This window comes from Mustela nivalis (genome assembly GCF_964662115.1).
Source record: "Mustela nivalis genome assembly, chromosome: 17".
Lineage (NCBI taxonomy): Eukaryota > Metazoa > Chordata > Mammalia > Carnivora > Mustelidae > Mustela > Mustela nivalis.
In genome coordinates this window covers 40520979-40545949 of record NC_139036.1, presented here as the reverse complement: position 1 = coordinate 40545949, position 24971 = coordinate 40520979, and the positions used below count along the sequence as shown (strand labels likewise).

Genomic DNA, 24971 nt, shown 5'->3' with positions numbered 1-24971 from the left:
CAGTTCTCCTCCCAGATCCCACTACTATAGGCCCTTGGAAGCAGGGGAAGAGGCAGATGGATTCTTTCCAGACTGTCTTGAGGGGATGTGAGGGGTCCTTCTCATTTATTGTTTGTAGAGAAGGCAAGGAGATGATCCTGAAGGTCTAAACGTAAGGCAGGGTGAATGTGGGTCACTTATAGAGGCACATCCTGCTTTTCCTCAGGGACTCTGGGGATATAAAATGGGATACTAGGGGTGCCTGGGTGGCTCGTGGGTTAAAGCCTCTGCCTTTGGCTCGCGTCATGATCCCAGGGTCCTGGGATCGTGTCCCGCATCAGTAGTCTCTCTGCTCAGCGGGAAACCTGCTTCTCCATCTCTCTCTGCCTACTTGTGATCTCTGTCTGTCAAATAAATAAATAAAATCTTTTTTTAAAAATGGGATACTGGGGCACCTGGGTGGCTCAGTGGGTTAAAGCCTCTGCCTTTGGCTCAGGTCATGATCCCAGGGTCCTGGGATGGAGCCCCGCATGGGGCTCTCTGCCCAGCGGGGAGCCTGCTTCTTTTCCTCTGTCTCTGCCTGCCTCTCGGCCTACTTGTGATCTCAGTCTGTCAAATAAATAAATAAAATATTTTTTTTAAAAATGGGATACTAAGAAAGAAGATAATTCTGGGATTAGGGGAAAGGTGTGATGGCTTGGAAAGTGTGATGAAGTTTCTATCCACACTGCTTTCCATGCTCTGTGCCCACCCTTGCCTGACTCCAGCTTAGTCTCATGAAGCACAGAACCAAGAATCTTGAATTTCTTAAGGAAGGAAAAAAATGCCAGGAAATGCCACCTTTGGCAACCTGGTGGGAAAGCCCCTTTTCTCCTTCATTCTTTCCCTCCTTAACCCTAGTGTCTGAACAGTGAGTGGGGATGTGGACAGCTGGAAACACTCCTTCCTCTCCATTGTGCACCAACACTGCACAAAGTCAGATAGGGCTTGACTAAGTACTCTGGGGCCATGGCACCGCATGAATACAGAGGCATTTCTGATTCAGCCTTCATAGCCTTGAATTTTAACCCTCTCTATTTAAGGCCTAGACATGGGCCAAGAGGTGTAAGACCACTCTTCGGCATAATTTTTTCTAGCAGTTTATACTGTGACAGGGAAACCTGTAATAATATCTCAAAGGAGCTCAGTATTTAGTCACTTTTGCGAAACTTATTTCCTAGTTAAGGAACTAGGGTAGTTGATACATTGTGGACTTTACAGAGTATAGTAAAATCCCATGAGAGTGGGGGGATCTCAGGGATCTGTCTACTTGGAAGCAGGGGAACAGATGAGATGACCTCTGGAACTAGGTGTATGAGGGAAATGTTCCTCCAACAATGCATCTGCCCGACTCCCCTCACTTGCTTCTGTCTTGGAGGCCAGAGATATGAGACTCCAGTAATAATCCTGCCAGTCCTCTTCCCTTGACTTCCCTCCCCAAGCCCTACCTACCTACCTACCTACCTACCTTTCCTTGGGTTCCCAGGAACTCTCTGAAGCCAGGAACACAAAGCAACTCCAGGACAGGATTCAAATGATTTTTCCTCTCTGGGTCTCCATTTCTACATCTGTAAAGTGAAGTGTTCGGCAAGATGAACTCCAAGTTCTCCCCTTGCAGCAGTAAGCTTCTATGAGTCACACCCCAAAGGCATCAGGCCTTACATGCTTTTCATATAACCTCCAGGGCACTTCTCCTATGTCTGAACATTCAGAAATATCTTTAAACCCTGCCCTCCTCTTTCCTCTCATACAGTCTCTGGTTCTTTGGTCCCTAGCTCTTGCCCTCTCTCTTCAAGGACCTCAAAACTCTGTCCCTACTTTCCTTTCAGTTTTACATCATTCCCAAGGACAGGCCCAACTGGACAAAATCCTAAGAGCAAGAAAATTGCCTTACCTAATATCTTGGCTGCAATTTTGGGCCTCAGACCCAAGTCAACTAGTATAGTTCTATCCTTTTTTGGAGATCCTGGCAGTTGGGGGGAAATCCTGGCAACTAACCCCAGCACCACCCCTCCTCCTCCACCTCACTATTCCCCATGCCAGAGCGCAAAGTGGCCAGTGATTGATGGGCCTGGGTTCCCAGTAACCGCACCCAGTGGCCCAATCCTCCTCCCTAACCCAATCCCTCCCCTGTCCCTATTCAGAGATCAGATTGTCTCATGTTGGTCCCTGAGGTCCCATTAATTAAAAATACATCCAATTAAATGGCAGGTGAAAACGTGCTATTGGAGCTCTCCACCCCCCCGCCCCAGCTTGGTCTCCCCCCTTCCTTTTAAGGCTCAGCTGTGCTTTGAGCTGAGAAAAAAAAAGAGAGAGAGAGAGAGGAAGAAAGAGGGAGAGAGAAGAGGAAGACATCGGGGTGGGAGGATGAAGGGGGGTGGTGTTATTTGAACCTCTGCCAGGGTAGCATGTGCCAGCCTGGGAGGGTGGCACTGTGCCCTGGTGTCTAATTTCTGGAGGTGTGAGTAGGTTCAGTCAGCTGGGTACCCACCTCCATTTCCCTTAAAGGGGCAGAGGGAAGTCAGAGGGTGTGGCTGCTGTGCTGCCCTCCTTCTGGGCTTGGTAAGTGAAGGGCAGAAGTGTAAATGGTAGAGGGCCCTTAGGACGGGGTATGATGTTTGGAGGTTGGGAGAGTCTGAGGCCTCCATTCTTGGCATATCCCTGCTCTTCCCCAAACTGCAAAGAAGGCAATGAGAAGCCGGCTGGGACCCAGGTGGCAGGGCATGGCGATGCTCTCAAGCTAGGCTGTGCCTAGCCCTACCTACAAGAAAGCTGAGCCTAACAGAGGGAATGAGGAAGAACAGAGCCATAATTTGGGTGGGAGCAGATGGGTCAGATAGTATAAAGTATACAAGGATGGATGTTTGTGTGGGCACCACAACACCCAGCATCTTAGAGGTAAGACAGTCTGGGTCTGGAGGACCTGCCCTGTTTGCCCTTTCTCTAGGCAAATAGCAGCGGCAGGCGTGTGAAGTCACCTCAACCTGGCTGCCTGGCACGCTGTGAGCAGGGTGTCTCCCCTGACAAGCACTGATCGCTCATTTTCCTTCACACTTACAGTGTCCCCAGCATTTTGTCAGGTAAGGCATCTGCTCCACCCTCTGCCCCCCCAGAAAGTCCTGTGGCCCCAAGCAATGCAAAGCTAGTGGGCACTGAGAGCTATTGCGAGAGGAGCTAGGAAAGAAGGGATGACTGGGGGGGTGGAGCTCAGAACCCAGGCACCAGTGGGGGTGTCTGCCGACCCAGGGCCCCCGCCTGGCCTCCTTGGCAGCCTCAGTACCTCCTCACTTCACTTTAACGCTAATTGGAGATTTTAATCTGCGCTGCTGCTCTGCTCGGGGTGCTGGGGGGAGCACCAGCTGTGCAGTAATTCCAGCAGCACCGACTGTTTAATCAAGCTGTCCTCCTGGGGAGGGGCCCTCGGGCACGGGGGTAGGAGGGAGGAGGAGAACCTCTGTCATCTCCCTTAGCCTGTTCAGCCTGGAAGGGCTTCATGAAGACTGAGGATCAATTGTGGGATACCTCACCCCCAAAAGGGCCCCATACAGGGTCAGTTTAAAGCTCACAGGCCAAGGCATCCCCTTCCCCATCTGGCTTTCTGACACCTTTTTTTGAGGTGTCCTCCAGCCACTCAAGCTGCAAACGTCCACTGGACCATCTTGAGTTCTCCAGGTCTGTGATAGGGGAGGTGATGGCACACAGAAGGCTGAACTTTCCCATTCTCAGCCCTCTCCCCAACACTCTCTCACTAAGAAAGATACTTCTCTCCCAACAATTGTGAGATTTTTTTCCTCTGGAAACCAAAGGTACCCCTACCCTCTGGACTAGAAAGCGACTGTTTAAGAGGCAGGGAGACAGTCGAGGTGTTGGGGACAGCGGAAACCTACTACACCCTGAGGGAGAAAAGCACCTATGCAAGATGTTTGGTGCCCAGAGCTGGAGGCTTCCTGAGTTCAGATGGAAACATACTGAGATGTCAGGCCACTAGGGCAGCCTGTTCAGGGTCTCAGGCCATTTCTAAGGAAGAGAAAGTGGTATTAATCATTCTTCTGGCTTCTTGGGGCCTGGCTCTCAGGCTCTCTCAGATTGTTTCTGATCCCTGTCTTGAGGAAAGGGTGCCCCTGTCACCCAAACTCCTGTCTGCTAAGGGGCAGGAGTTTTAATTGGTCAGCAGCACCCTCGTGTGGCAGAAACCAAGACTGCAGCTGCCCAAGTGGCCCTGTGGCTTTGAGGGATCAGACACCAAGACTGACATCTGGAAGGGCAGAATTATGAATGTTGATGATCTCTGAGTCATGAAGGTACTACCACTCGACCACTTCCAGGGAAATCTCCTGCATTCCCATCCATCCTGCATCCCAGGTATGTGTCAACCAGGGAGGGTGTACATTATCCAGGGCTGGCACCTATTAGAACTGCTGCTTGTGCCGTCTGGCTTGTAGGGGTAAGAGAGGAGCTGCTGAGAGAGGAGGCCTAAAAGCAAAAGGTAAGCTGATGTCACATCCAGTGGCGGGAGCGGCTGTGGCATCCCTACCAACTTTTTACAGATACCGGATAATGCCACATGAACCATGTCACCTGAACTCCAGACACTGTCACCTGGTGATGGGCTTCTTTTCTTTTTTCTTAAAGATTTTATTTATTTATTTGTCATAGAGAGAGACAAGCAGAGCAGCAGGCAGAGGGAGAAGCAGACTCCTCAATAAAGAGCGAGCCTGATGTGGGACTCAATTCTACCCTTGATCCAGGTCCACCCTGGGATCATGACCTGAGCCAAAAGCAGATGCTTAATGGACTGAGCCACCCAGGTGCCCCTGGTGGTTGGTTTCTGCTGTATAGTAATCCTTTCTTACTCCCAGGAGAGGTCTGTGAATGAATAAAGACAGATTCTCAGAGCCTGAGATCTTTGTCCTTGGGAATAGACACCGGATAAACACAGCTTTCCCTCGAAAGATCAAGGTATTCTCCAAGTATGCCAGGCCACTGGGCAGAATGGATATTTGGGGCTTTAGACTTTCAGCCCCAAGAGAAGTATTGCCCATCATTAGACCCTTACACTCCAGGGTGAAATATCATATTTACTGGTCCCTTATTCCCACACCCACTAAAAGGGGGAAATCATTCCGAACTATTGGAAAGGGGTGGATATTTAATCCAGCTAAAGATTAAAACTGGAAGTCACAAGGCAGAGAGGTGAGTCACTAAGGTCTTCCCCTTATTGGAGATATTTAACAACAGAGAAAAATACTTCCAGAAAGAAATACGACCCTGTTTGGGGTTAGTGGGCAGACAGAAGAGCCACCTACCTGGCAGCAAGAAGGGTGGGGGTGAGCACTGGAGACTCATGACCTGCCTGGTTCTGGGCAATGAGGCTGGAGAGAAGCAGGCTTGTAGGCCTCTACTTCTTATGTCTTATATATTGTCTGGACAGGTGGGAGCTCCCATCAAATCTGGAAAGGAGGTAGAAAAGTTGATGAGAGGCAGTAAGAAGGGACAGCATGCCCAATCCCACTCAGAAAGGGAGAGAAAATAGCTTCTTGGGGAAGAAGGCAAGCCTGTGTGTATGTGTGTGTGTGGTGGTGGTGGTGGTGATGGTGATGGGTAAGTGGGACGAGTGTTGTAGAGGAGAGGCTAAGAGTAACCGACATCAGTATCCCACCAAAGAGGAATACCCATTAGCAAAGTGGGCCAAGAGGAAAGAAGAGGAATGAAATGACTGTCAATATTAATAAAGAGGGTCACCTACTCTAACCAGGGGGAGAAACTTAATGAGAAGGTAGGATACCATAATAGCATCAAATAAAAAGTCAGAGAAACTTTCTGGATCTCTTCTGGATATCCAGAGTCTGGAGTCTGGAGAAACTTTCAGAGATCTCTTCTGGAGATCTTGGGAATAAGAAACTTCCCTGAGACTAGTTGTATGTAGGGGGTGGGGAATTCCTTACAAAAGTGTACCTGAAACCTCTGATTGGTCTTAGGTCCCTACCTGGCTATAGAGTCTATGAAAGACTGAACTCGTCAAGAGCTCCAGATGCCAGGTGACTGATGGATTTCACCAAATTCCTCAAGGGCCATCCTTCCTGCTGCTGCTGCCACCTGTAAAGGAAAATAACAGGTTACTTTAGACATGAGACAAGGGACTAGACACCAAAGAGAAATTTGGTCTTTCACCCAGGAAATAGGGCCTTAGTAGGTAACAGTGATGGTAATGGTCACCACTCTTCCAATTCCCTCAAACCTGAATTCACAAAGCCTGGAAGGATTAAGATGAACCTTAAGTATGCGCCCAGAGAGAATTATAACTGCTCTAACAGTCATACCTTCTGGGAACCAGCTCCCAGTCTGATAAACTAAAAACAATGATTCCTATACTTAAGAGATAAATTAGAAATTCAACAGAACCAGAAGCTGTGAAACTCAGAATTATAAAGGGTGATGAAGGTTCAAGGTTAATGCAAAGTTAATGCAAGAAGGTTACTCAAGAGGAGGTCATCTAGTTTTAGATCAGATCATCATCGCCTTGTCCAAAACAGCTTCTTCAAGAATGACTGGGAGGCAAAAACAAACAAACAAACAAACAAGAAAATCCTAGACAGACAGACAAAATCCCAGACAGAAAGGAGGTTTGTGAGGGGACAGCAGACTTGATGCAATTTGGACAAGTCAGTCTAACATACATACTCCCTATGTAGGGAGGAATCTGCATGGAGACCAGTTCAAGTTCCCCTAATATTATCAATGATGGAGAAAATGTAAAGGTTATGTACTAGGATCTGTTTCTTTGTCATCAGCATACAATGTTCTTTTTGCAGACCCACTGCCCCTCTGACCAAGGCTTATAACTCTATCTCTAAGCTGCCCAGTGGTACCTTTCTCTCTCCAAGACTCTGATTCCAGCTTAGAGATTCTTTAGCATTTCCCTCTATACACATCACTGGCTCCCACACTCGTATGCTCAGAAGATAAGCACTAGAAAGGATACCTCTCAGAGAGGTCCAAAGAGGGATAGTGTCAGCACCAAAGTGAGATAACTTCAGAACCTGCTGTGCTTGTTCACTAAACACACTATTTAAGGCTTAGGTCACTGTGGGGCACCACACCACCTTCCTTCTGCCTCATCAAAGGAGAAAAAACAGACAACTCAAATTTAGTAAGGGAGAGGAGTAGGGGGTCCCTCCCCCAAACTCGTTTCCCACTAATCTCAGAGAATAACTCATTTTACTCCGAGTTCCATAATGCCTTCTCTCATTCAGAGACTCCCCTTAGTTTCCTAGAAGGTGAGGCAAGTTCTTCCTCCCTTCCTTCAGATTTTGCTTTTCTATAGTTATATTGTAACGCAAAAGAGCCTGACTGGGCCTCAGAGGGTTTTTTCCTTCTGCTTTCCAAACCTCAGAGCTGGTGGCAAAGTGCTCCTGGAACTTGGGGGTAACTCTGGGGGCATCAAGATCTTTGGCTGCCACTTGCATCCCCAATGAACAGAGCTCCTGACTACATAAAAATTACAATTGTACAATTTGGTCATGGAGAGATGAGTCTTTGAGGTAAAAACACATAAAACTTCTCAGTTTTTCTACTAATGTTTTTCAAATCTACCTTTCCCCCTCCAAACCTCACAGCCCACCTTCCTTTCCTGAGGAAGGTCAGTGCTCACGGGAGTTGGCAGTCTTAAGGTCAGGGGCTCTATACTCAAGTAGGTTAAGATTCTGGCCTCTTGGACTCCAGTCTTGGCTGGCTGCCATCAACTGACTCACTATGAGACAGTGGGCAACACATTACCCTTCCCCAAAGCTGTTTCCCACTCTGTACACTGAAAGAGTGAATTAGGTGATCTCTAGGGTTCCTTTCTAGGTCTGGCCCTCTGTGATTCTGTGAGGAAGGAAACCCCTCCTTTTACCAGGAGGTGAGGGGTTCCTGCCCTTCACACCTTCTCTCTGGGCCGCTGCAGAAAGAAGCTCCCCTAGAGATGCCTACTTTTCTCATGCTGGCTTAACCAAAGGGACAAATGAGGGAGTCCCAGTAGGAGGCCTTCTTTTCAATGCCAAATTCCTTCTATTATGAAGAGATGTTAAGACTCTAACCCTGAATCTTGACAAGGCAGAGAAGGAACAAGGCAGATAGATGTATGGAGAAAGAGTGTGATAAGCATGCTGCCCAACATACAACTGAGACTATCTGAGCACACGCTTGGCTTTGCCCTAGGGAGGACCATGTATCAAATACAACTGCATGTGAATGGAAGAAAAAAGCAAGGACATGTGTAAATACATCCAGAGCACTGACATAAATGTCCCATCAGCACAAATACACTCACTACTGTTCTCTCCAACTGTAGGCCTATACCTGCCTTGTAAGAAGCTATGGTGTGTGGGGGGACCACATCCCAGTCTTAACCCCTCCCCAAAGTCAGAAAGGAAGAAATAGTGAGACAGGAGCTACTTGGCTTCCTATAAATTGTTTTGTCCTTCCTCACAGCTGCAATCAGAAGCTAAGGGCTCCCGCAGGCCTTGTTCTGATCTGCTGCAGGCGATGGAGGGTTTTTGAAACGGAGAGGACTTGGCTGCGGCCCCGTTTCAGCTGCCATTGGGGCTGGCTAATGGGCTCATTCGGGAAGACCCCCGCCTGCTGCACTAAAGAGTCCCCCGTGGACCCCCTCCCCAATCCCAACCCAATTAATAAATGGGGGCTCCCACTTTATGGCTCTGGGAGCAGGAACCAGAGATACAAATGACCCCCAGGGAGGGACAGAAAAAGGCCTTCCAAGAAACAAGCCAGAGAATTGTGCATCCACAGGCACATGCTGCCACAGGCTAGTCATATCCCATTTTCAAAACATTAAAGGGGAAGAAACTGGCAAAAAACTATTTTCTTTCCTAGATCTGGAGAGGGATAGCATTCTTAAAGTCTGCGGGAACACTCCAGCAATAAACTCTCCTTCACCTGGATCTCCCACCTGCCCAGGACAGAGTGCAGATGATCATCTGGACGCACACCACACACTTCACTATTTCCTAGGGGTGCTGACCGCTCCCCCACAGACCTTGAAATACTAAACAAAGACGTATCCTATCAATTGATTAATGAAATAAACACTTCCTAATTCTTAAAAACAAAGCAGCTACCTCTTTCCAAGCTCTCCTCACCATCAACAGGATTAATGTCCTGGGGTCATCTCTCACATCCAAATTATCATCAAGCCTTGCTAACTCCTATGGACCCCCTTCTTTTCTTCTCATTCTCTTTGTCCCACTCAAGTGCAGGCCCTCCGGACCCCATATCTGGTCAAGAACAAAAATATCCTACCAAGATAGCTTCCTTGACCCAGTACATCTGCGAAAGTCCTCAACATCATATTCATTCCATCATGCTCTGCTTCCTGCTAATGCTTAACAAATCTGAACTCCTCATTCAGGCCCACAAGACTGCTCCTCCAACTTTATTTCTTAATATTCTTCTCCTTTACCATCCTGAGTAGTTCATTCATAGCCTTCTGCACAAAACACACATAAACATTTTTCTGTACGTTTTCTTCATCTGAACACCTCATCTGTTCCCCTATCTTCTTTACTTTCAAAGAATCTTTTCTGGTTAACTCTAACTTTCTGAATTATTTCTTGGCTCTGGCTACTTCTGTACTAGGTTACTATTTTATTTTATAGCCTGCATTAATGTGCTGACTTATAAATACTGATTCTTTACTTCTCACCCAAGTATAAGACCCAACTCACTTGATCCAGAAGCTTCTTTAAAAACTGAGATTCTCTCTTAATCTTCCCCAGAAGTTGTCCTGCACTTAGGACATGACTCTGCTAATGACATTACTGGTCCCTACCGAAGCAGCCCTCGTGGTACAACACTTGGGATATCATATCAAACAACGAGGAATAAAATCTCATTCTTCATAGCAATGTTCAGGCTGCCACCTGCTCCTATCAACATTGAACTTGACACTGAGTCTTTCCAAAATTATAAATTGTTTCATGACTTCAAAGTGTGCTACAAAACAAAAACCCAAAAACAAGCACAGTCACCAAAGACATTTATCTCCTTGATTCTTAGGATATGAATACCATTTTCTTTGAACACCCCATAGGATGAGATGCCCCACTTTTGTTCCTTATTTGTAAGATTAATCTAATCCTCAGGTTGTGGACTGATTTTCTAGAATGCAAATCAACACCAAAGCCAAAAGTAATCTTGTTCTCTACTAGCTCTGCCTCTAGCCTACCTCTGACCATCACATTTTTGGAAGGTCCCCTGAAACAGAGAAGTTAATCATGAGTCTCAACTATTTAGTGGGTACTTCTTTAGATTAACCTCACTCTCAAACACTGACTCTTCAATTCCTGTAGTTTAAGCCTACATAGTTAGACAGGAAAAAGTGATCTGCCACTCCCCTTTATCACCTACTTACTGCTCAGAATAATAAGAGGGATTTTCCTTTTACTCCTTCCATCCTTTGGCCTCAAGGTGCTTGATGATCAAGATAATAAAAGTAAAGCATTTAGCACAGTGCCTGACACATGATGAGTTCCTGGACAACATTAGTTCCTATTCTCTCCCTCCTTCTTCCCCAAACCATAGGTTCTCAACCTTTCTGGGCCTATTTGTTCACTGGCTGAAGACAGCATTGAACTAGACAAACTAATGTCCTTTTGTAGTTCTAACAGTCTGTGACTCTAATTCACATATTCTGGTTTGTTTACTCTTCTACACACTGCCTTCACTTGGATCTGAAAAAAAGGAGAGAGGAATAACCCTGATTTCTAGGTTAGCCTAAAATACACAAAACCACTTTCAGGAGTTTTAAAACTCCAAAAATACAAGTAACTTTTTTAAAGTGATGCATCCGTATCATCCCTTCCTCATTTCTTTTTTTTTTTTTTTCCTTCCTCATTTCTTAATTATTCTCTTGAACTACATAGGTAGCAGTGGGAGGCAAAATTTCCCAAATGTAATTTGCCTGATATAATCAAGCTTCCTGAAGTGAAAACATCTTCAAAACATCTCCCAACCTAAGGTTCTAAGGCCCATCCTCCAACCATAAAGGTAACACTACTGTAATCAAGAGGAACTCTTTACTCAAGGTGTTGCTTTAATGGGGCCTCCCTAAAATGAACCATGAAACTTAAGGCAGTTATCCCTTTTAACTAGCCCAACCATAATTCTTCCTTCCACCCCATATCTCTATGTCTTCTTTCAAAAGCTAGTATACCCTAAGTGTCTTTCTGCAGCCCAGCTAACAGACTGCTCTACAGATCTCCTTCTTCCCCTTACTTACATCTCCTTCTCATATTGCTTTGTATTGTGTGAGGCCTTTGGCTCCCTAACATAAAATACAAATACTGGTAATAAGGCCACACTCAGAAGTTCCTGAATTTATAAAAGGGATCAGACTCCTAAGTTTTCTCTAAGTCTTTGAATTCAGCTTCTTTTTTCCAGGGCCCAAAAGCATTCAAAATTGCATTACCCTTGGTAGGAGGGTTATCTGTCTCCAAGCCGATCCTCACCTCACCTACAAGGTATGTATTGTTGTAGTTCTGAGACGCAGGAGGTAAAAAGATCCTCTCCCTGACATGCCATCAGAACAGGCTCCTGAAGGTAAAGAAAAAAACATCCTCCAAGACCCAAGCTTTATTTTTCACTTAGCTCTGTTACATTGTAGCCTTTGTGGGGTTTCTCTGTGCTGCATCTCTGTACAGATGGTTTGGCTTGGATAAAATGCCCTTCATTCCTTTGGAACTATCAACATTATCTATTGTTTACAACCACACCAGAGCAAAACACCTAAAAAATCCATCTATTTCCAAGTCCTAGGAAAACTATGTCTAAGTGAACTTGTTTTATGGCTATATTCTCTTATTCCAGAGAAGTATGCTGTGGCTATGGGCTACAAATTAAGTTTCACTAACATGCACCCATCTAGAGAGTATTAAAGACAAACTTCATATCAGCCCCTTTCTCTCAGCCTTGGACTAACTTTTGAAATAGGTAGGAGAGCAATTCAGTGGCCAAAGCGCTTTGGCACTTTAGTGATTAATCACCAGGGCATCAAAGCAATCCTCATCTGCTTTCTTATGGATAGCAGGGCCCTCTTCTCACTCACCAAGCTTTACTTCCCACAGACACCATCTGCAGCTGAGCTCAGAAATGTCATCACCAAAAAACATGTCTCAGGATATGAGGGAAGAGGATGAATTGAAGTGTTGAGACTCCCTGCCCTTCCTAGACCAGTAAAGGAATCTCTTATACCCCACACAACATAAATTAAAAATCTCCTTAGTAATAAGAAAGCATGGTTATTTTGCTTCTTCCCTCACCTCTTGCCCAGTAAGTTGAGGATCTGGAATAGACATTTGTCTTCTCAGTTGCCTCTATTACCCTTCAAAACTAGGAAGCACGAGTAACTCTAAATATCTTGTAGGATTAAGCAATCAATACCTCTGGTAGGCCTAATGCATGCAAGGTGGGCAGTGAGTGAAAAACAGGAAATGAAAAGTGGGTGGACAGGAAATGGAGATGGCTGCACATGGGGAGGAGTGGTAGAGTACCCCCAGAAATTCCTCTGGGTGTCATACTTCCCCCATAGTCTTTCAACCCTACCTTGAAGTAAATGTTCACTTGAGAGTATTCTTAAGTTTACAGGAACATTAAAAGTATCCCTATAGATGAGAAATGCCACACCTGGACAGTAAAATTAACCAGCGTGTCCAGAAATGCTCACCTTGCCTCCCAGACAACCAAAAGACTTAGCAGTTTCACCTCTCCCCTGGAATGGTTGAATATTTACTCACTTGAGAAACTCCCCACTTCCATTCCACCTAGCCCTTTAGGATGACTAAGTTGTGAACTGAGAAGTAACTCCATACCTGAAACACAGTCAAACTATGGGGAAATCTTTAATAACAAAGGAAATCCCAGCATGAAGAACATTAACTGTTAACTTCCTTGAGGCATTAACTTTACCATTATAGTTAAGGATACCTGTCTGGGAAAAGACAGTGCTTAAGAAATGTATATACCGAAACAGCATGGTCTTTAATTAGAAATAGCCTTGGCTGTGATAGAGGGGAAAAAAAGTCCATGTTAGTTCGGTCCTCAGCCTTTAGGCCGAGAAATAAAAAGACTGCCACTGCTATGAAGTGCAAACAATATTATCTAATAGGTTGAAGTTCACACTCCTAGTCATGAATCTGAAATTATAATAAAGACCAAAACCAAATTCCTTTTCTCTGGAGGCTAACCAGGAACACAGGATTCCAAGAATTGGAACAATCTTGAGCTTTCCATTCTCATTCTGGGTAAAGACAGCCCACAGGCAAGGGAACATCATAAACTTTGGGGATTCATAAACAGATTGGCAACCCTCATCACCAGTATTTGAATTCATCTTCCTAATTTCCTTGTTCTGGTGTACCCTTTAACTTTATATGATTGCTCACCCCACCAACAACTTCCTGATAACCTATCGCTCCTCTTCCTGTCTTCTAATGGGTTTTATTTGCTGTCTGCCTACTTAGGTCATAACTTGCAGGACTGCAGCATACACAAGGGAAATTTTAGTTCTGTGTCCTAAACCATGAAAGAGATGGGAAAACAATACTCTCCTCAGGTGGAGACAGGAAAGATTTTGAAGATAATAGGAATTTTACCCTTATAAACAACTTTACTCATTTCCTGGATTGGCAACACATCAGGAAATCTCAACAGTGCTAGGAACACTAATCTCCATGCCTACGCTACTCATGGTCACATAAGAAGTGGTCGGGGGTCGTTATATTTAAGAGACTATTCTAAACAGCCTCTTACCAACTTCCATTGACAAATTTCAATGACAAGTTGAGCTAAAAACCCACTTATCTCTCCTTTCAGGAGGAGTCAGGGCACATGAGGCTCAACTCTTTCAATGGCCTGGCACCATCATTTGTGTAACTATTTCTACTTAAAAAGAAAAAAAATCACCTTACAGTTTCCCCAACTTTTTTTCTTCTCTAGTTCCTAGCCTTGTGTTTTGAAGCACCTCTTCAAACCCTGAGAACTTTTTTAAAAAAAATATTTTGAGACTACAGAGATTCTGAGACAAAGAACTCCTAAGATAAAGTGGAGGAAAAAACCCTTTACGTGCAATTAGATCTGCTCAGAGGCTACAGGTTAAGAAGTAAATGCAATGGAGCAAAAGTGGTATAGTAACAGGAAATATTTAATTTTCCAATCTCCACTTTCCATTTTTATAAACTGAAAGAAAAAAAATTTAATATATTACAAAATATCTGTACATAGACAAGGTACACCCGATGTGGGGCAAAAACAAGAGAGAGAAGGAATACAGTGTCAGGAACCTAAATCAGGGAGAATGAGGTGGCAACTGACACTTTTCTGGTGCAGCATTCTCTCTCAAAACCTGCTGGTAACCATTTTAGTACTGTAACTATAAATGCATATTACACACACATACACACACACAGTGGCTGGGTGACGTCTATGGCATAACCTAACAAAAAGTCCTACTTACAAATTTGTGCTACTGCCCTGCTTTGAAAAGTATATATCTGATGTCATTTTTATCATTCCTATGGACAGTTGAAGAAAAAACTAAGGAACTGGGTCAAACAAAATTGTTTTCAAAACCACAAAAATGATCATGGTCAAACCAGTTTTGCCTCTCATTCACCAACAGCATCAGATTTCTCATCTGTTCAAAATAATGTATTTAATGGACTTATCTCCCATGGTACAATAATTAAAACAAAACAAAAACCACTTTTGAATATATCTGGGTTTGTAATTTTCTAACAGTCAAGTTGAAATTCTGCCCAAAACTTTCCTTCATTTATAGATAACACAGCTGAAAAATTAACAAATACCTTTTCTTCCTCCACACAGATTCCAGGATTTCTTTTTTCCTCTGCTTTTAGAAATAGTCAAAATTACTGAACTTTTTTCACTGTAAAGGCTACACTCCCTAAATGGGGGTAGGGGGTGAGATGGAATCACACACACACACACACCCCCCATACATACACTCACCCCCTTCCCTAGTAGTAAGGATGAGGGAATGGAGGCTTAAGTATATTATTTAGAATATTTGGCATAATTAAAAATAAAGGATGGGAAGGGGTAAGGAAAAACATTATTGATGACTGCTGATAACCAGAATGTAATTAAAATATAGATAATTTTATTCATATTTGATGGGAGACCAGTTATTTTCACTGAATAGATACCTTTGAAAGAATCCCAGGCTTAAGTTCTTCAATCAAAAATGGGAGTAGGGCCCAATGCCTCAAATTCAAATATTCTAAAATACAAAGGCCCATGTCTGAGGACTAAGAAGTCAACAGACAAAACGTTTAGGTGAACTGTAATGGAATTTTTCAATAGCATGTCAGTGAGCCTAGCAAATCTAATTGGACACACTGTTATAAAAAGCCATCAATGCCAAAATGGCTAGAAGGTTCTTCCTCTAATCAATGTTTGCCCATGAGGGCAAGGCCAGACCAAAAACCAGAGAGTAATAAAGAAATACACACACCGGATATCTACCTATTTCAGTAAACAGGGGAAAATAGTCTTCATGTAAATATCTGAAGAGGGTTCTTCTTTCTTTAAAGTTTTTTTTTTTTTTATTCGTGCACCTTTCTCTTACAAGTAGTTTTTATTTTTTAATATAAGAACTTGGCATTGAAACACAAAACTTCACTTGAGTTCTGAGAACTATACTCCAAGATGCTGAAGCATGTTTGCCTTTTCTTTGTAAAAGGGCCCTAATCTACGTTTCACAAAGGTCTAAGTCTGTGCAGATAATTTATATGAATGTGTATGTTTTTAAAACACATTATATGCTGGTATTCACATAGAAATGGAAGCCAGAATGAGAAGTCTCCCAAGTTATCCCACCCTGAAAGCCCTTCCCTTTTTCATTTCCTGTTTATAATAAGGCAAAATTCTTGCCATGAAGTCATAATTTAACCCCTTTTACCAAAAAACAAAACCAAAATCAAATCTCTCTAGAAGAAATTCCCCAAAAGAATTGGCAGGATATACATGCTGAGATGTGTATATGTCAATACTGTTTCTTTCTCATGGCCTATTCTTTTAAAATTTTTAAAAAAAGGTCTCAGATATTGATAGATTTTCAGAAAAATATGCACCCTAAACTAAGTTACATTTTCATGTATTTTCAGGATGTATTTCTTTTCTCTTTGACAATAATGCTCTGTTTCAAAGGTTTTTTTTTTGACATAAAAATATATGTGTAAACAGTACGCTAACTGCTCTTACTAGCCCTCTAGTTATGGAGGCATCATCTTAAACCCCAGCTCAACAGCAATGTCCTAGGCTGTCTGCATTTATAAATCAACTTCACCATCAGAACATGGTTTTAAAAAAAACAAAAACATTTTAGAATTGAAAAGTTACAGAGAACAATATAGGAGTTTGAATTTCCTTTCCTTTATTTCAAAAAAAGTAAAGAATTATCCCAGGTTCTTGGGCATCTCAACGATTAATTTTTTCCAAACAAATGCCTCAAAAAGAGACAGAGAGAGAGAGAGAGAGAGAGAAAGAGAGAGAGAGAGAGAATGAGAAACTCTATAAATTATAGAGGGGGTACAAAAAGGAAGAGATGGGGTAAATCTACCTACATGCCCAAGAGTGCCTCTTTCTACCACCTGCTTCATGTGCAGGGAGAGGGGCATGTCTTTTGCCAAAGCAGAGCAAACTTAAAGGATGAGTAATTTATTTGGAAAAAAGGTATATGTTCAAGATGCTCAATGGGGAAAAAAAGAGTTCACTTGAAAGCAAAAATGTGAGATGGTGGAGAGGAAGGAAACATTTATTTAAATCAGCCAGTCACTCTCTCTCTTATAGCAAAAGCCTAAGAGTAGCTCAAATATTGTGAACACTATTATCTTTAAAGGAAAACAAAACAAAACAAAAACAAAATTCAAAAGAAAGAAATCATAAAAAATCCCCAAATTTTAAAAACTTAAAGAGAACCTCTCCTGAGCCATCTCAAAATTAAAACTGTTCTCCTTTTCTTCTGCTCAAGAAGTGCAGGCAAATGAACTAATACAACATTTACTTTTCAATTTAATGACCCTCTCCACATTCTCTACTTGTATCTACTAGGTAGAGTTGAAGTAATTGTTCTGGCTGTAGCCCATCCAGGGGGAACTGGTGCCAACATCATTATTTTATAAGTCGCCTGCTAGTAGCAAGTGAGCAAGGAATACAACAGACAGCTTTGCGGTAGCCAAATGCAGATGATTACCTCGCTCTGGCAAATGATTTCATTAATGTTTCAGAGGACTGGATGGAAGGATGAATAGGGAAGGAATCTTTCAGGACACTGAAGTCTCTGGGTTAGTAAGGAACTCCTCTCCCTCTTCCCCCTCTTGGCGGGACTCTTGTAGGCCCCCGATAGAGTTTTCCGTAAGCAGAAGACTGAGCTGGGCCCCCCCAGTTAAGGCCTGCTCCTGAACTGCTGGCTCCAGTGTTTCCTGGCCCCAGCTCCCCATAGTTCTGCAATTTGGTCTCTGCATGTACCACAGAGTTGCTGCTTCCCTCAGCCTTCAGGAATGGTTGCCCGACCACTGAGTGTAATGGTAAGGGGACCCTGGCAAAACGGAGGTCCTGGTCCCCTGGGAACTGCACTGACCCTGTGCCCTGGTAACTGCTGGACTCCCCAAGGTGGCTCACAGAGCCTGAGAAGGTCCTGTTCTTCACCAGGGTCTGGGTCAAGGATTCTGTCAAAGCTGGACCAGAGTTGCGTTCATCAGTGTCAGTGGCACTGAACCCTGTTTCAGGCCCATCAGTGTTTCCGTAAGTCCTGTTGGGATGGGGTCGGGTGGAGTATTCCATTGGTCTCAAGGCCTGGTGCTCATGTGGCAGGTGGCCAGGAGGCTCTGCTTCAGGCTGGGATAAAAGTTGCAGCAAGGCGGCTGTCACGGCTGGGTTCAACTCCTGGGGGGCGCTGGAAAGATCGCCTTCAACCAGAGGGGGTGGAGGTGGCGGCGGTGGAGGTCCGGGGGGCTCAGGGGGCCTCTTCTCTGGTGGAAGAATGTGAGGAGGACATGCTGTGGAAGGGTTACTTCTTTTAAACACCATCTTAAAAATCACATGTGATTATAAACACAAACACACACACACATACACACATACACTGACCAACATAAACAAATATCAATACAAGTAACCATATATATATATATATAAAGAATAAAATCTTGGGATCAGGAAATTGCAATTTATAAATAAAATCAAGTGATTAAAATAAAACAGTTGCATTATGAATCTAACAGCTGGTGTAAAAAAGCTCATATGTTTCAAATGATTGTCCTGATTTTTTGTCTGAGATTTCCTCCATTTCCTTCCTTAAGGAACTGTTCTAATATGTAGGCTGTTAGCAGCCTCCCCACCCCTTTTTGCTGTTGGATCAAAACATTAATGAAAATAACGTAGAAAGAAGGAAGATGAGAGGAAATAATACACATGTTGTGGTCACATTTCTAGCACATAATCTCGTTGTACAATAGAAGACCTTGCACGGACTTAAGCTAACACATTTTACAGAACATTTGATGATATAAGGTTAACACCTGAAATAGAACTTAAAAGAATATACAGGAGAGATGAAATAAAGTAAAAACCTTTCATCACCGTCACGTATAAATATACACTTGCTTCTCCAAACTTTAGTCCCCTTTCCCCAAAATCACATTCTGAAGGAAGGGATATTAATTAACCACCATTCTGTCATTCAGCTTTCTATGTTACAGTAATGATAGACTAATCTATCATATTTTCTATTTTGTTTCCCAACCTCTTGCATTTTTTTCCATGCTATGAAAAAAATCACTAGAGTAATGTCATGCAGAATGAATGGGCTATTGATAAGCATCTGTTTATCTTGGAGATGGTGACAAGAACTGAGTATTTAGAAATGTTGAACTTATATACCACACTCTGTCTTTCCAAAGATCTTTGTCTTTCTTGAACCACTCCCCACATTCCCACACCCGCACGCCCCAACCCCCCTGTTGGCTAAATTTACCTAAGCATGGCAATCATTGTCTGGTAACTCCTGCCAAGGCTGGAGAGTAGAGATGTAAAATGGTGTGAGTTTGAGGACATACAAAAGCAAGTACAATCAGAACAGTGTTTTTAAAGAGTTAGGAGTCAGCCTGCTGAAGAAAAGGTTTAATGTTTTGGGGTATCTTCCAAAGGATTGATTTTTCTGTTCCCTATGGAACTGTATTTCTAAATGCCCATATAGTCAATTCTTTATTATCTGAGCTACTAATATAAGAGTCATTACTCAGACAAGCCAAAAATAGTTTTTAGTTATAAAGTATTTTGGTAGCATATTTACCACAATTATATTTTGCAAAGACAATCAGTAAATTAAGTATGTATTCTTTCAGCATGCAGGTGAAAGTACTCTGAAAACACAATATTGTAACGTTGTACCCTGGAAGGATAAGTTCAGGTGCTATATGTAACATATAAGTAGGGGGGGCAACAGTCCCAAGGTTGCCCGGACTGAGCAGGTTTCTCAGGTTGCTGACTTTCAGTTTTAAAACCATGACAGTTACAGAGATGAGTTGGTCACCCTGTATACCGTACCCACCCAAGTTGCTTGTTGACAGATCGGTTGTTTGACTAGGTGGTAGGTAAAAATGAATTTAAGGACAAAAAATTAGCTATAGAAAACTCACAACTGAAAAGAAGATATACTGAAATAGGAGAGCTAACTGGACTATAAACATCTATAGATTTTGGAGTTTCTTGCTGCCATACTATATATCTCACTACATAAGAACATCTCAGTACCACTTATATTTTAAAGTATTTTTGGACTATACATAAAACACCAGCTTTTTTAATACCAATGGTAAACAACTTTAAAAATGCCTTACTGCAAAAGCAAGCAAAGCTAAACTTATTCTTCCAACTATACTACTTTTCATACTTGAACTCTGCCTTTTATGTAAATACTGTGTTTCAAGAGAACTAATTCTTGAGTTCAAATTCACATTATGAGTACAGAAACTACCTCAATGTAGAAAAGCAGATTGTAAAGAACTATTAAATAAAACTTCTTAAAAAAATAAAGAGCACATTTAAAAAATCATACTATTATAATATTTAGTGTTAATAAGATTTCCAATTCTTAACAGTCTGTACTAATGGAGGGAGTTATTAATGAAATGTATAAATAATTTAAATATTTTGATTGATTTATTAAATTCCAATCTTAACCCTTTCCCCACACAAGTAAAGAGTAGCTAAACATAGCCAAAGTGATAAGATTTCCACCTTCTCTGGCTTATTCAGTCTGCCCTCTGGTGGAAATGGTAATGAACAGTAAAACGGCCAAAAGAGAGGCAGCAGCAGGGGAGAAACAAACAGGAGAGATCAGGAAAACTGGATAATCTGTGGGTAATAATAAGGATTGGTATTTTTACTCTCCTTTGAAAAGTAAACCCAACAATTTCTGGCCATAGGCCAGGCCTTAATTTTAGCTCAATCTTACCATTTGGCTGACAGCTTGTTAGCTCAATTATTGGGTAAATTTCTTTCAATTCCTATATTATTTAATTTGAATGAGTTCTTCCAGGTATTTTGATTATAGCTGAATTTTTCTGCTGGGGTGGGGAGAAGAAGGAAGGTGTGGGAGAGGAGGCAAAAAGGCCTGCTTTGATTCTAGATTAGCTTTCTGTTATTTCATGTTCTAGTCTCTTAAAAGCAACTGGAATCAGTATGACAGGAAAACAAACTGAATTAGAAAACAAATTAAAAAAAAAATCCATATTAAGAAAAGTATGCCAGTCCTAATTCTGCCTCTGCCAATAATATGGTTCCAGCAGTGAGACCATAGGCAGGCTTCTTGGATTTCAGTTTCCCTATCTGTAAAGGGTTTAATTTTATTTATGTTATCTTCCAGTTTTAAAAAGCTTTGCATGTGTGAAAAATAACATATATTTGTATACCAGCTGAAAAAAGGCATATACTTTCTGCACCATCCCATATGAAATGCGAATGTAGGACAACCTAAAGTTGAAGGTTAGTGTACCTCCTCAGCCCTTGTGCCTCTTCTCAGTCCCCAATTCATGGGGTCTTCATGGACAGCGAAAATTCCCAAGTTGAAAACACTTTCACATAAGTAAGCATTTTGCAAAAAGACTGTGAATGAGAATTAGAAAATTTAAACTTTTTTTTCCTCTAATAAAATTGTGTGGTGTGGTCACGCCAGACCAAGGTATAATATATTTCCTTTTCTTAGATTTTTCTTTACGTAACGCTCACTTCCTAATTTGGGGTCCATTCAATTGTCTCTCTTAGGAACACAGGTTTTTAAAAAGCATTTTTATACACTCTAATTTTGGGGGAAAGGAAATGTATGGTGTTAGTTATCTACTTAGAAATATTTCTATATTACTTCTCAGGAGATTAACAATGGCATTTTATTAGAGGTTTTTTTTGTTGTTTTTTTTTTTTACTGTATCTTTCAGGTAAGACTGGTATCCAGTATTCACTACACTAGAGTAAAATTTACTATTTGTACAATCTGATGATGATTTATTTGGAAGGCAGATTTTCAAGTGCTAGTACTAGTTGGCCACCATTCTCACAGTGATTCAAGATGTATCACTAGGTATGGTTGTGGTTTCCTAGGGTTAGATACAGAGGCTTTACTTACCTACCTCCCAGGAAATGGAAAAACAATCAGTATATGAAAAGTGCTTTGAGGAGCTCTGAGACTTAAATAGAAGCCAGGCAAGAAATACATCATTGGGTGCTATGTTCTCCTGTAGGCTAGGTTACAGAAAACTGAAACTGAGGCCACTGATGTGAAAAAGAAAATGTTAAAGAGATTTTTAAGAGGATCAACAGCACCTGAGCTCAATGAGATTCATGACCGATCTGTTTACCTGCTGCCTCCTCCTGTGGCATTGTGGGAGTTCTTCGGGGCCCCTGTGGCCCACTGTTCTTGTCACTGCTGTTTTCCTCCAGGCTGCCTGCTGGCTCCTGGGTTTTCATCAGCTGACTCAAAAGAACTGCCAACATATTCTGCATGTCAGCTGGTGTGCTTGAAGCTTCAGAGCTTGTCTGTTCTGCTGAAGGCTGGACCACTAGGGCAGGAGGTGCCTCCTTCAAAGACTCTTCTGGGGCCAAGGGCTCTGAGTCCTGCTGCTGGGAAGTGGCTTCAGTTAGGGCACTGATGGATTGGTTCAGGGCCTCCAGCTGCTGCTGCATCTCTGGGTTGGAGTGGATGTTAAGCAGCTGAGCCATTTGAGGGATGCTCAGGTCGGTTTGGCTCTGCAGCAGATTCAGTAACACTGCCAATTCACTTTGATTCAACTGCTGGGTGATGTCACCGAGGCCTGTGGACAGACAGTGGAGCCAATATATAAGAGGATGAGGCAGGTTAAGGACCTCTGGCTTCTTCAACTGGCAACAGCAACTTACAATATTCAAAGTATTAAGTTTCATTTTGAATATCTCATTTTTCATGCCTCAAAGTGTCATGACAATTTGTTATTCTTTATATTTTCACTTCAAAACACAGGAACAAGCTAAAACATCTCTGTACTGTGAGTAAAAGTGATCTCATTTTATCTATATTCTTCAAGATCGGTGACTTACAACCCTTATTGCACATCACAATTACTAGGAGAGATTGTAAAATTCAGATGCTTCAGTTTCTACCCCCAGAGATCTGGCAATTTATTCAGGAGTATTTACTTTTCAAGCTTCCCAGATGATCTGAATGTGCAGCCAGTGTTAAAAACCAATCTTTTATAGGTGGACAGGGAAAGGAAAGTGAGCCATGGAAAGAATACCTATAGTTCAGAAAAACTGATGGTACCACAGGACAACCACTTTATTATAACTGTTCACTATTACACAGTTTTGGATATATTTAGATCAAATAACCTTCCACAGAACTAACTACCTTTAATAGCAATTGTGATTTAAATGATTAGACTCTAAGAAGGTCTTAGCAAATCTAACATAAACAGGGCTCCAAATTACATATTAGAAAACCATGGGTAAGGAATGCCTGGGTGGCTCTGCCTTCGGCTCAGGTCATGATCCCAGGGTCCTGGGATCGAGCCCCACATCGGGCTCTCTGCTCAGCAGGGAGCCTGCTTCCCTTCCTCTCTCTTTGCCTGCCTCTCTGCCTACTTGTGATCTCTGTCAAGTAAATAAAAAATCTTTTTTTTTTTTTTTTTAAGATTTTATTTATTTATCAGAGGGGGGGGGAGAGAGCGAGCACAGGCAGACAGAATAGCAGGCAGAGGCAGAGGGAGAGGCAGGCTCCCTGCCGAGCAAGGAGCCTGATGTGGGACTCGATCCCAGGACACTGGGATCATGACCTGAGCCAAAGGCAGCTGCTTAACCAACTGAGCCACCCAGGCGTCCCAAGTAAATAAAAAATCTTAAAAAAAAAAAAAAGAAAAGAAAAGAAAACCATGGGTAAATGAGCCTTAAATTTGGCCTATTTAATGATTTATGCTATACATCTAGTTAAGATATAGCATTCCCACTTTCTTGAAAGGAAAATAATCTACTGTAGACTTTCTAGACAACATGCACAAAACTTGGTTTAGCTCCTTCTCCTCATAATGAGGTCACTTCTTTATTAATGCTTCAGTGGCTAGAAACTAAAACACACACGCACGCATGCATTCTTGCACTTGACCATCAAAACCTGCCCTAATGTCCTTAAAGCACAAAAACTCCATCCTAGAACTGACCTATTGCATCCCCAGTCCCAGGCTCCACCTTGCCAGGAGCAGGCTGAGGTGGTGCTGGGCTGCTATTCTTCACAGGCTCAGCACTTGTCCCTGAGGTAGTTTCTTTCCGAGAGGCTTTGGAAGGAGGTGGCTCTTCTATCACAACACCACTCTGTCGCTGTCGTCGCCGTTTCTTACTCCATAATTCATGGCAATCTTGCCAGTGGGGGAGGCTGCAAAAAGAGAAAGCAAAGGGGAAATGTGTGTGGGACTGCAACAGTGAGTGAACGGAAGAACCAGAGATTAAAATGTGAAGGCAAAGAGCAGAGGGAAATGGAAAGAATAATATAAATAAAATTAACTAGAAATATTAGTAAATAGATAGTAGCACTGTAAAAGGGATCATGGCATATGGTAGGTAGTCTAAGGAAATAAAAGTCCAAAAGCCCAAGAGATTTCTACAGTGAGAAATGAAGAGGCGCCTAGGTGGCTCAGTGGGTTAAGCCTCTGCCTTTGGCTCAGGTCATGATCTCAGGGTCCTGGGATCGAGCCCCTCAGCGGGGGGTGGGGAGCCTCCTTCTCCCCACTCCCTGCCTACCTCTCTGCCTACTTATGATCTCTGTCTGTCAAGTAAAAAAAAAAAACAACACACACAAAAAACACATTTATAGTGAGAAATGAGGGTCTCGCTAATATCAGAGACATACCTACTATATAAATGCCCACATTCCAAATAGTTAAGTCTTATAACTATTCTTGCTTTACAAAACAAGAATAAAGGAGAACTTTATTCGTCAAGTTTCAATGGGGAATAAACAAGACAGAGATGACCAGCTTGTTAGTATCTACAAAAAAGTCCAGGCAAGGGGGTGGACCACTAAAGTATAGTATTATGGACCACTAAAGTATAGTATTATGATCTGTGAGGACCAAAAAACGGGTTCTTCTCTTCTTTCTACCCAATGAATTTCCATGGCTCGATATTTTGTGGGGTTTATTAGTAAACTTTAATATACATTTCCAGATGTCCTCATATTTGATTATGCAAATCTTATTACAATAAAGATTACCGGAGTCAAAATCTCCCTATAATAAGAGCTCCCAAATTTCAGTAAAAAGTTTATGTATTTCAATCCACATTCAATGTATCAAAATTCTAGTGCAGTAAATAAATATGAATAAATATGGACATTTCTTTGAAACAATTAGATT

At 42.4% G+C, this 24971-nt stretch overlaps 1 protein-coding gene across 9 annotated transcripts in view; it reads right to left on the bottom strand.

The window, feature by feature from the left end:
- The window catches only part of CDK12 (cyclin dependent kinase 12), a 96196-nt gene that overhangs the window by 15775 nt on the left and 55450 nt on the right, over positions 1-24971 (bottom strand). For 3 of the 9 annotated variants that reach the window (XR_014304397.1, XR_014304398.1, XR_014304399.1), the window contains exons 12-16: positions 23781-23992; positions 21951-22403; positions 6005-6114; positions 5325-5468; positions 1487-1586 (exon numbers count right to left, since the gene is read on the bottom strand). Coding sequence is in view for 4 of the 9 variants with exons in the window: in XM_082704901.1 (XP_082561027.1) it covers positions 17380-18092; positions 21951-22403; positions 23781-23992 (1378 nt within the window). In the remaining 5 variants the exon portion in view is untranslated. Of the gene's footprint in view, positions 1-1486; positions 1587-5324; positions 5469-6004; positions 6115-16445; positions 18093-21950; positions 22404-23780; positions 23993-24971 lie in introns of those variants that run through there. The other 6 variants (XR_014304396.1, XR_014304400.1, XM_082704900.1 and 3 more) reach the window with 3 other exon arrangements.